Source organism: Gadus chalcogrammus, chromosome 23 (genome assembly GCF_026213295.1).
Source record: "Gadus chalcogrammus isolate NIFS_2021 chromosome 23, NIFS_Gcha_1.0, whole genome shotgun sequence".
In the NCBI taxonomy this organism is placed as follows: Eukaryota; Metazoa; Chordata; class Actinopteri; order Gadiformes; family Gadidae; genus Gadus; species Gadus chalcogrammus.
The window spans coordinates 13,672,607-13,685,072 of record NC_079434.1 but is presented as its reverse complement, the minus strand read 5'-3'; the positions used below and the strand labels follow the sequence as shown (position 1 = coordinate 13,685,072).

Here is a 12,466-nt window from a genome sequence, read left to right as displayed (position 1 = left end):
AAACGATTTTCCGTGTAGGGGACATAGGGCCTGGGTTGGGGTCCCTGTATTAATTATGTTCACAAAGCTTTGATTAGAAGGACCAGAGATGCTGATCGATCCACTTTGAGTCAGCCCTTCAGATACATTATCTCATGTGCTGAGAGCCAAATAATGTCAGACTTTTATTTATTTATTTTCGTATACAAATATATTGATGTGCTATCGGTTAATTATTTCATATGGATGAATTTTGTTAATAGTCTGTTTGATTAAGGCATGTATGTGTTATAAATTACCTTTATAATATAGCTCTGTCTCGATTTCTGTGTGTCTTTGTTTAAATCTATCACCATTTGTCTCTTCAGAAAAAGGCAAAAACATTGCATTATGAACCACCAGCCTAAAATGATGCATCAATACATTATCTAGAAAATGTATTGATATACCACTTCTTAAGACAAGATGTATAAATATCAGAAAATCTGTATGGTCTGTTAGGAAGATCATCAATACTGGATGCAGACATCTCCGCGATACATAGAAGCTTTTATTCAAAATAATTATATTTGCATTTGAAATACTTAAAACAATTATATCGCTACAAATATCTATAATGCACTTACATGGTTTAAACTGCATGTTTCTGAGTTTGCAAAGACGGACTCCTACTTTTCCCCATGTGCAACTTGATATCACGATCCTTTGCTCAGGCTTCTGGTAACAAGAAAATACCTTTGAGAGTACATCTCAGCGTCGACAAACATGTGTATTTACACTCGCAAACACGGTTTGTTACTGTGGGTCTTGCTAACATAAGGCCCGTCCGTTTAGGAAAAATTTGATATATGTTTCCTGTAGGGATAATGGCAACTGAGCAGTCGCCTCCTGTCCAATCCGCCAAATCCATGCACCACATTTTCCACGTCAACACTTTTACAAATTGTGGCATCCCGCCCCGTAAACCTCGGCCCGGGCGGGTCAGAGGAGTGGGCGTGGACGGCGTATACCGCCGCCTTCCACTATCCGTCGACCAGAGGCTTGGACAAAGGACAAATGTATGTGTCTCAGATAAATGCAATAAATGCAGAATGAGGCTTTAACCCTCGCTGAAACTTGTGATTTGTACGTGGAACCCGGCGACAACGAGGACTGGGTTACCACATAATGTCTCATCATTTTTACCTTTTTATGTCGGGTCAAAAATAATACTAATACTCACACACCAACGCAGTGTGTGTAGGCATTATAGTCAATAGTACGTTTACGACTAGATATTGACAGTATAGTGGCTTGTTAAAGTTTTCATATTTATTACACCTTGTGTATGTGTGTAGCTAGAGTAGGAATAAAAGTTATACCGGTAGGTATTTTTCTTATTCAGTTTTTTATAATGTATTTGAATAGGCTTACTTTTCTATTTTTTGTACAAGCTAATCAACTTCCATGAAATGATGCACACAACTATGCTGTTGTGGTCGTGGTTTGTGAAAATACTTGATAAACCGGAAACAGGAAATAAAATAGAAAAACTCTTAAATTAAGAGCAAAAACACCACATCAACACAGTTAAACTACATCTATTTAAAAAACAACAACCAAAAGCCTGAGATGGAAAATAACAAACAAACAAACACCAGCTATTATAAAAGCCCTGAAACAAGTCTGTAGGCTAAAAAGTCAGGATCAGGTGACTGCAAACAAACTGAAGGATACATTCTTTTTGGTTTCCTACATAGCGCCCTTGAGGAGCACCAGAGAGCCACAGCAAGTCCTAAGCTCCATTCTGGCAGCAAATGAGCAAGCAGAGTGCTGCGGCCATTACGGTCAGCAGCGTTAAAAGCGTTACAGGGTCGACTCCACCTCGTCCAATACCATTGGTCTGGAAGACGACACGACGCTCTGTCCCGGCAGCTGATTGGTGGACCACAGCAGAGGGGGCAGGTTATGTGGCGATCTTCCAGAAGATGATCTGTCTGTCTTCGCCACCGGTGATCACTGAGCTGCACTGCTCGTTCATCCACATCGCCGTCACTGCTCCTGTTCCCACAAAAAGAACAAAAACACAAGTTACATATGAAATAGATAAATAGAGTATATATACATGGATCTTAAGCATCAGCTGTTCAACTCTCTGACTGACGGACGGACGGACGGACGGACGGACGGACAGACGGACAGACAGACAGGGCCTGGGAGTGTGTGTGCGGTCACCTGAGTGTGCAGGGATGCGCTTGGTGAGTGTGTTGCTCAGCAGATCCCAGAGCAGCAGGTCACCAGACTGACTGCCAGACAGCACGGTGTTCCCGTCCCAACAGAAGCACCTGGGTCGGAGGTTTAAATGGAGTCAGAAACACACACCGGACCAACTAAAGAACCCTGAACTCTCAGTTAAACCGATAAAGAAGTGTGCGGTGGTGTGCGGGGCCTCTGGGGAGCGCGACGGTACCTCATCTCCTCCTCGGCTCGTACTGATGACATCACGGTGCCCGTCTGGACGTCTATGACCTTGAGGCAGCAGTCGACCCCGGTACTCAGGACGTGTCTGCTGTCTGAGGAGGAGGCGGAGCACGCGGGTTCAAGGCGCAAAGATTTAGTTTCTCTGCATTGATACATATTTTTCAGGGACTGTTAAGCACGTTAAAAGATGTTGATTGAGACAAGGTTTTTTTTATGTAGTCAAGATGATATAACTGTGTATATATATATATATATATATATATATATATATATATATATATATATATATATATATATATATATATATATATATATATATATATATATATAACATAATGTTATTATAATATGATATCATTTTCTGTGACTTCTTCTCGCACAACAATTGCACTTGAAACGACTAAATCACTAAGTCACAGCAGGTCAAAAATGTGGAACATTTAGAACAGACCTACATACAGTAAACCCGACAAAACCACAACCACAAGACACACACACCAGCTCTAAAGGCACACACACACACACACACACACACACACACACACACACACACACACACACACACACACACACACACACACACACACACACACACACACACACACACACACACACACACACACACACACACACACACACACACACACACACCTGAACTGAAGGAGATGTGGTGGATGGTGCCCGAGTGACACTGGACCTGCTGCAGTAACCCATAGCTACCGGCGTCCCAGATGCACACCGTGCCGCCCTTACACCCCGTCACCAGCAGGGTGCCCGCGGCGTTCAGAGCGACGGCGTTCACCTGAGGACAGAACGGAGCGGGGCACGCCGGAACATCAACCATGGCACGATGACAAAGTGGCGTTTGCCTCAGCCTGACAGCTCCTTCATTGAACTCAGCCTTGTGTGAGCTGACTTAGCACGCTTGACAGATATCACAGGACGGCCAGCAGCTATGTTTTATGAGGGTGGTTAAACCAAGCGTCAGTGGCACTCACCCCGGACTCGTGTTCAAACTCGTAGAGCAGCTCTAAGGAGCATCTCTTGCTCCGGGATTGGTTGTCTGGATCCCGCAGCCAAACCTTTGACACAGAAACAAATCAAAACACGTGTTTAAAACATAGCGGCCAAATCGATGAAAATATACTGCTTTTGAACTCCACATTATTTTCGAGATCTGGATGGAAGGTTGCTAGTTTGATCCCCGACCTCTCCTAGCAGAGTGTTGAGGTGTCCCTGATCAAGGCACCTGACCCTAACTGCTCCCGGATTCAACTGTGTGTGCTTGAATCCGCCTTCGGTGTGTGAATGGGTGCATGAATGGCTACACCTCTGACTCGCTAAGTTAATGCCCGAAATATAAATAAATAATAATACATCAGTACAATACTTCCAATGCTGCGGCGTTTACGACAGCACCAGACTGAGTGCGAGCCATCTTTTAGTGCGAATAGATTTGCATGACAACTCGTGACGTCATCATCGTGCGCCCCTACCTTGACGGTGGAATCCCAGGACGCGGTGTACAGTTGGTCACCGTACCAACACATTTGACTGACGGCGTCATCGTGACCCATCAGTGTGTCTTGCCGCCTGCCGTAAGGTATGGAGTAAAAGTACCTGGGGGAGGGGGGTCAATAAACTGAAGTTATATCAACATAAAATGACTATGAAAAACAGGCAAATAAGCCAACACGCATTAAATCAAATACGAAACGTACACGTTGTTGTCCCAGGATGAACAAGCCACGGTGTTGTCATCTGGGAGCATCAGGCATGAGGACAACGCCTGTGGGATATCATTTCATCATTTATCATATTAATGCATTTGTTTATTGTCAGGGACAATACGAAGAACATTGTAACAGTAAAGATCATGAAACAGAAAAAGGTTTCTAGCCTAAGCTCATTTCAAGGTCAGGTTGTAGATTTGTTACAGTGCAGTTGACGTTATAAAATATAGGTTTCAGAACAAATAGAAAAATAGTTGATGGAGAAGCAGATAGTCATCACTTATAAAGAGGACACCTATATAGATAGACCATCCACACGCGTTGACACATGCACTGTGTTTGTGTGATTGCGTGCGTGACCAAAAAGTGGCTTTGTGTTGAACCATTAATTTAGTCGAAATGAATGCAGTTATATATAATTCTGCATACCATGTTGGAGAAAGACATGCTTCTCTGGAATTCTTTCAGCTCTTTAGAGAACATTTTTATCGTCGAATCTAGGGAAGAACAAAGACACAATAAAAAGGGTCACGATCACATTGAATAGACTCGAGACTTTTAAATGCCTACAGTGTCATTTAATTTAGGTGTCGGAAAAACCTTGTGATGTGGCGAAAATGGATGCTCCGTCTCGAGTCACAGCGATTCCCGTCACCGCCCTATGTTCAAACACACACACACACACACACACACACACACACACACACACACACACACACACACACACACACACAGTGAAAATGTTTTCCTTTATTCTAAATTACTTCGGAACAAAGGATATTCATTAGATGAGCATAACTGAGGTGTCCCGGGTCAAATTGTACATCATTTTTCAGTGGACATAAAATTTAAAATATAAAATATAACACAATTCCAAAGAAAAAATAAAGCAGAGGTCAAATATCCAAGTTCAAACTATTGTTCCCCTAAACATTTGAGGTATGCAAGCGGTGTTCTTCTAACGCACAACATCCTGGAGTGTGGACTCACTCTTTGTGTATCTTATGGGTGGAGAGCACCTCGAGTTGCTCCATGTTCCCCCAGGCCAGCTTCCTGCTCTCCTCCGTCAGGTCCTCAAACGAGGTATCCTCACTGGAGCAGGCTGGAACACCAACGTAGCGGAAGAATAAAGGAGTGGAAGCAATAAAATGCAATTTTTTTTTGTATTTGGGTGTCAGATTGATAGGGTAGGGTGTTGTGGATTATTTTAATTGTATTGAGCAACCCCGGCCTCAGACAGCGGATGTTAAAGCAAGTACAATACAATTCATTGGGCTACTACATGATTGCTCATCAAAAGAGCAGTGATTTTGTAATAGTTTAGAATCTATACTAGAGAGGGGGCAACAGTTTTCCCCCAAAGTCTACTTTATGTAATCTGTGAAATATGTAATGTCCATGATTTGTTTAAATATTCATGGTGAAACGGAAACAAAAGGGGAAAACTATTTCAAGTTTAAGTTGACTGTGAACTTGAAGGACATGACTCCTCGTACTCCTCATCCTTCTAGATTTGCTGATCTAAGAGAATACTTTTATGTTCAATGGCGGAACTAGGATTTGCGTGTGCATGCGTCGGCGTGTACCTGACGACATGTCGCTGAGCGTGGAGTAGGTGCTGGAGCTCTGGGTCATGCTGTGGAAGCGGGGGGTGATCCTCTGGGGGTGGGGCACGGTGAACAGCTGGGTGGGGGTCTGGCCGAACTCCAGGATCTGCGTCAGCATGGCGATCCTCTGGTCAGGGTCGTCGATGCTGAGCGGGGAGGAACACACAAGCACGCACACACAAACACACACACACACCCACACACGCACACACACACCCACACACCCACACACACCTTAATTTAACAAATTAACAACCAAACAGCAAAATCCCAAATCACAAGGACAGAAGAATAACAGAATTGGTACCAGGTGATATCACCATTCTTGCCAATCCCAAACTGCATCAATGACCAGCATGGACATATTTACATTGAGGCTGAATTGACTGCTGCGACACGTTAACATCACCGCCATTTTGGAGAGGCCAGAACTGGACTGGAAACAAATGCACGCTAACGGGGAGCTGCAGTTTGTTCTGGGTAAAACTAACATTTCTCAACGCACCTACAGTATTTCAATTGGTCATTTTTATATTCATATTAAATCAAATTACAGTGTCTCCCCGGATTACTTGTATTTGTCTACAGGTCCAGTCTTGACCTCTCCAATATGGCGGGGACGTTGCAGTACGATCCAAAGGCCTATGCGGCGTCCATGTATAAATGTCTACGATACAGAGAGGGTGCCGTCCTTACGGTTGGCTTTATATACATATGTTGTGTTACTTATGCTAGGATGGCATTTAGGTTTTGATACCTGTCACAATCGATGCCACCTTCATAGGTCAGCGGGTGAAACACTGAGAGGAAGACATAAAAACAGATTAGACATTTTAAGTTGTGCATTCAGGTTTGTATTTGGCTTGAAAGAGGCCAGGCTTCTTCGTTACCATTATGGGATGCCACAGCCTCACACCCACGCTGCTTGTAGCCAAACACCAGGTCAATCCATTCGTGGAGGTTCTCCGACACGTACTGGCTCTCCAGCGCAATCTTGTGTTTCTGGAGGAAATCGTTGGCGTCTGAACATAGCAAGACACTATTATTAATACAATGCATGGGACTCAATGCAAACCAAAGTAACTGAACATATTTTTCCGTGCACAAATTAATTGGATTTCATGTAATAATTGGACTCGTTCCACTGTATAGTCTCATAATAAGACTCATAGCGTTTTAGTCTTAGTTTTGCTAGATGGCACCTGTATGTTGCTTTTCATTACACATATTTTAATACGTAATGAATCCAATATCTTAAAATAATGCAATCAATCTTGCATGTTTTTGTACAACATCGATAACATGTCCTTTTAAACAAATTATGTTCAAAAGATTTGACAAGTACACCTCTTAGCAACTTCTGTTGCTAATCTGTTCATGAAGAGACAATACAAGTATATGTATACTATCTAGTACTGAGAAGAAGGGGAACAGCAGAAACCTGAGGACCAGGGCGGCAGGTTGACTTCGTTGATTGAGCTTCCGTTCTGCCTCCTTCCCAGATCGATGCTAAACTTGTTCTCCAAGAAGCTAGGATCATCACCATAGAACTCCGGAATCAACTGGGATACAGACGAGAGACACGCAGCTCATTCACAGCCTTTTCTTATGTTCTAACAATATTCTATAATGAGGAAAATCATGAATTCAGACACGGTAACCCTTGATGACAAGCAATGACGGTTTGGTTTTCACCTCTTTGAAGTCAGTTGCACCCTCAAGGCAATTCTTCCACGTTTCGTGGATACTGTTGAGAATACACATCGATTAAAGCGCTGAATGTCTAACCACTCACAAACAATGTTGTTCAAATGACACTCAAGACCTACTTTCATATTATTTGCTGTCATTTCCTGTGTGCACATAACTTTAGGTGACTCATGCAGATTTTATGAAAAACAGGAAGTACATGAAAACACACAAATACATACACAACCTAAATCAGGAGTTCTCAAAGTTTGGACAGCTGAGGGCCAATCTAGGTACCCAAAATTTGAGGTCAAGTGAGGTCTAAATCACGAAACTGAGGTTCATCCTTTCAAAGTAATGAACAGTCGGATTAAAACGAACAAATGTAACAGGATTCAATTGAAAGCTAGAGAGTCAACTTTTCTCGTTATATATTTTTTATTTTTGTTTAAGTTAATATTGATATAATTTTTTTACATTTTTTATTTAAACTTTCATCTGTATTTCATTCAGGAATGATTCTGCGGGCCGCCATTGGCCCGCGGGCCGCACTTTGAGGACCAATGACCTAAACCATCTATTTTGAACACCAGTTGTAACCCCCTGATATTTTGTTTAAAAAATGTGTTGGTATAGGAGAAGGCTGGTTATTGGTCGGTTACCTCCGGACCCATGAGAAAATTCCTGAGCAGGAGTGTGATTGGTGGAGGCGATATGACTCCTACCTGTTAAACATCCTGTCCGCGTGGTCGTAGCGTCCGTTCTGCAGAGACAGCATGTGCTCAGGAGCTGTCCAGCAGCAAAGAGAGATTATTCAAAATGACACAACAAGGATAAAGGATATCCTAGTTCAAACAAGGATTCAAACAAAGGGGAGGTCCTCTTTAGAGCAGTGTATTGGGTTAAGCAAACACACAAAGAGACTCTGTGAGTAGAATTAAACATGTTATAAAGCTTGATGAATGTTCTTCTTAGTGGAACGCTGTTGTATATGCTAGAATTACTGCACTACTCCCGAAATCGTCATCTCAATTTACAGTATTAAATGGCAACAAAGATGGCGAGAAAACACGATATTATGCTGTATTATAAAGGCAAGGCAAGGCTAGGCAACTTTATGTATATAGCACTTTCCATACACGAGGCAGACCCAAAGTGCTTCACATAGAAACATCTCCGTACAATTAGTGTAGAAGCAGTAATCCACGACACATAATAAAATTTACTATTTTCCCATTTTGTAAGTAACAGTAATCCAAAGTCACTTCCAGTGTGTCTTGCTTCTCATTGTTTTTTGCGATACTACGAATATGTGTGGATGTTATGTGCTTGGACCGCGGGGTGTGAGGACGTGGAGGTGAGGGGGACCCACGTACCGACTCTGACCAGGTAGAAGAGGACGTAGCCTGGGGACGAGTAGTGACTGCCGTACATGAAGGACGGCTCCGGCATGCCTCTGTAGCGGGCCTGCAGGCCGAAACACAGAGAGGGACTGAGACGCAGTGGTTCAGGGCATAGCGGGCTAATCGTGTTAAAGGGAGCGGCATTGGCTGGTTGGACGAGCTAGCCGCGATTAGCATTTTATTAAGGACATGAATGATTTAAATGAAATTGTGTGGCACAATTTGTTTTTAATTGTATGTTTGTATCAAGCTGAGGGGTTTATGGGGGTACTGGTAGTGTATGGTACAATATACCTTAAACCAAAAACGATGTACAAACTGAATTAATGAGACTAAAAAAATAGTATGAAACGAAAACATTGATAAGAGATTCTTACCAGTAAGCGCTCCAGTCTCTCTTTGTTTAGAGCACCGATGGGTTTGGTCAGGTCTCTGAACGTAGCCGAGTTCGTCAAATCTATGAAAGCAAAACAAAGCAGATGGTTCATAGCTGAGGCACATACATATCAATTGAAATGAATAATCCTTCATAAATTAATATATAATTATGCCTTCTTTCCCCTCCCACTCACACACACAATTAATAAATATAATAAAATAATCAACACACATTTTTTGTGTCCGAATCTTGCAAAGATGGGCTTTGTTTTTCTCTAATATCTCCAACCCCGTCCCTGTCCCTGTCCCCGTCCCCGAGCAAGCTAACGTAGCGTAGCCTCGTAGCTACCTAGATGGGGGCTGGTGTAGTCGGCCAGCACCCAGGGCAGGATGGGGTACTGGGACAGGTCGTTGCAGCTGCGGTCGGCCAGGTTGTTGAGGTGGAGCAGGTACTGGTAATTGCTGAGGTGCCCGCGCTGCCACTGCAGCATGTAGCTCTCCGCCGTGTGCTCCATCAAGTGGTTCTCTGGAGCGGGGAATGTAAAATAAAGTCTTCTGTTTGGTAAGGTGAATACAAAATAAGATATTATTGCTTGCTTTGATTTCATTGTATGTGTGAGTGTGACTAGCCAACCTTCCCCTCTGTCCATTAACAGAGCATGTTAACAAACTGTTTATTATTATTTTTTAAATATTAACTGCTCACGCATCGCTTGAAGTTTCCATAGTATGTTTTAATTGTTCTCAACTTCTAGGTCATTTTATGCGCAATTACAAAATATGAATATAATCGCTCGTTAAATGAAGGTCTCTTGCGTGGAATACCGACCCAAGAATGTGGCGATGTAGTAGTAGACTTCGTCTCGGTCTGCTGTGTTGTAGAACTTCAGGTAGATGTCAGAGCAGGAGTCGTTCTCTGTACAGAACACCTCCAGCCCCTGGACCACACACACACACACACACACACACACACACACACACACACACACACACACACACACACACACACACACACACACACACACACACACACACACACACACACACACACACACACACAATGGTCATGTAAAAATATAAATAAGTGTGTTAAAACATTCAAAAGCAGAAGTTAACGACAATAAGAAATAGGGGTTTTAACCACTCCTAACATCCTTGCTACTATACGAGCAGGATATCGGTGTATGTGATTAGTTAACTAGCAGCTACTCTACTGAACCTTTCAACATTTTGAACTCACCAGTGGCCTGAGCCCATGCCTCCTTTTGTAGATCCTCAGGACTTCGTGGAGTTTGATCTGAATCACCTGTTCCTAAAAACCAATGACAAAAACAACAACACAAAAGCACCAAGTTTCATAAAGGAAGCAAATCTAGTATAGTGCTGATGGAGTCTACTGTTGTGTAACCGCTTGCGTGTCTCTTTAACCTATAGCCACACATTGACTCTGTGTGTAACTGGATTATCACAAAGTGAGCGGCGTGAGTAAGTCGAGGCACGGTGTGTCCAATGCGGGGGGGACTCACGGGGTATCCGTTGAGGGGCTGGAAGTAGAGGCCCTCGTCCGTGATGCAGACGTGCCCGGGGTTGGACACCAGAGGCAGGACCATCTCCGCAGTGCACTCCATGTGCGGGCCCTCTGACACGCTCTGGAAGCTGGAAAAAAAACAACAACATGAATTTAATAGTAATCTTATAGTTAATGTTTTAGAGTTCTCAAAGACACTGTATGATATAAAAAGACAAAATACGGGAGTATGACAAAAAAAAATATCGATAAAATATCACATTAAAACTTTTAGACGTATTGGCAGAATGCCGTTGTGAAGGTTGAATCTACAAATAGGACCATCGCCCTATAAAGTAATCAGTGATAAAGCTCCCCTTCCACATGTGGGGGCAAAGCTAGGCTAGCGACAATCTGGCATTTGTCTTGGTGTTGTGGCATTATCAGTTGTGTTGTGGCTTCTGCGTTTTGCTTTTCTGTTAATGTGTTTTATGAATTTGCAAAGAGTGTTGGATATACAGTTCAGTGTCTCAGTGTTATCCATGGGACATCCATCTGTCCCAGCTACGTCATCATAAATAATAATTCACGAGTAAATACCTGTGTTTGTCAAATGACGATCTCGCCAGTCTTGACTGTAAATTAGCCTCAATCTGGAAAAAGAAACGAACATCAGGACTGGTTATAATTCTAGTATGCGTTAAATAACGTAATTTTCTTTATTAATATTGGGATTTAATTGTATTTATCTATTATTATTTTTGAATCCCTTGTAATTCTAAACATGCCCTCATCACATATCTTGAAAAATATGAAATTAGTGCTTTATTCCATCGAAATGACAAAGAACTGGTAGCTTTGCTTTAAATATACAAAGCTCAAGCACCATTAAAATAACATGACTCACCATTGCTGTCTGGTCTCCCAGTTTGACTAGGCAGGACGCCCTGTGGAGCTGAAGAGGGCACAGTATTTCATGAGCAAACACATAGACTAAATAATACACTGTTGTTCATTTGATAATCATTTGTGTCATCAAAATGGGTAAATGGAAGGCAGAATAAGATAACAGCATGTCATTTTCAACATCCTATTCATACAACAAAAACAAATTGTTGTTGCAATTTTAGCCAAACAAGCAAACACACCATCCATTTTATCTGTTTACATTGGCTTGAGGAAAAGCACAAAATATACATTTTACAGCCCACGGGCCAAAAATCCTCAGCTGAAGCAGACAGCAAAATGAAGGTCAATCAATAATCATGAGAAACGTACCTGTAGCAATGTTTGGACAACATCTTCTGTTTTATTCCAAACTTCCAGTTCAAAGTTGAACCTTTTATCACCCTGTGAGGGAAGCACGCAGTTTATATTGAGAGGTACATTAACATCACATGCATGATCTTCTATTCTAGGATACATAATGTCCAAATCTTTATTATGAAGTTTCAGCGCTTTAAAAAGATAGAGAGGCGAATATGTTGTGGTAACGCTTTCAGCGATAGTAATTCATAGAACCAACCACGGTATTTTCAACTGGATTACAAGTCAGCCCTCAAACTTTGCGGATGGACAAATCACCATTTCATGCTTGCTTTGATTGCCGAATTTATTTCTTGCAGCAGGTCAAGCGTTTTCATCCAAACCACTTAACGGTCGTTAGGATGTCAATTTGTGTTTGTACAGATGTTGAGCATGGAAAATCGG

General features: G+C 42.3%; 1 protein-coding gene across 1 annotated transcript in view; it reads right to left on the bottom strand.

Moving 5' to 3' along the window:
- Positions 1-9: 9 nt before the first annotated feature.
- nsmaf (neutral sphingomyelinase (N-SMase) activation associated factor) overlaps positions 10-12,466 on the bottom strand; it is a 14,856-nt gene continuing 2,399 nt past the window's right edge. Inside the window, exons 7-31 of the mRNA XM_056583703.1 lie at positions 12,035-12,106; positions 11,664-11,711; positions 11,357-11,409; positions 10,776-10,905; positions 10,490-10,561; positions 10,079-10,187; positions 9,599-9,775; positions 9,249-9,328; positions 8,845-8,935; positions 8,194-8,257; positions 7,475-7,526; positions 7,221-7,341; positions 6,670-6,801; positions 6,537-6,579; positions 5,759-5,925; positions 5,163-5,274; positions 4,773-4,831; positions 4,602-4,669; positions 4,161-4,228; positions 3,936-4,059; positions 3,438-3,521; positions 3,091-3,241; positions 2,429-2,531; positions 2,194-2,303; positions 10-2,019 (exon numbers count right to left, since the gene is read on the bottom strand). Coding sequence (XP_056439678.1) covers positions 1,925-2,019; positions 2,194-2,303; positions 2,429-2,531; positions 3,091-3,241; positions 3,438-3,521; positions 3,936-4,059; positions 4,161-4,228; positions 4,602-4,669; positions 4,773-4,831; positions 5,163-5,274; positions 5,759-5,925; positions 6,537-6,579; positions 6,670-6,801; positions 7,221-7,341; positions 7,475-7,526; positions 8,194-8,257; positions 8,845-8,935; positions 9,249-9,328; positions 9,599-9,775; positions 10,079-10,187; positions 10,490-10,561; positions 10,776-10,905; positions 11,357-11,409; positions 11,664-11,711; positions 12,035-12,106 — 2,385 coding nt within the window. The 3' untranslated portion in view covers positions 10-1,924. The remainder of the gene's footprint in view (positions 2,020-2,193; positions 2,304-2,428; positions 2,532-3,090; positions 3,242-3,437; positions 3,522-3,935; positions 4,060-4,160; positions 4,229-4,601; positions 4,670-4,772; positions 4,832-5,162; positions 5,275-5,758; positions 5,926-6,536; positions 6,580-6,669; positions 6,802-7,220; positions 7,342-7,474; positions 7,527-8,193; positions 8,258-8,844; positions 8,936-9,248; positions 9,329-9,598; positions 9,776-10,078; positions 10,188-10,489; positions 10,562-10,775; positions 10,906-11,356; positions 11,410-11,663; positions 11,712-12,034; positions 12,107-12,466) is intronic.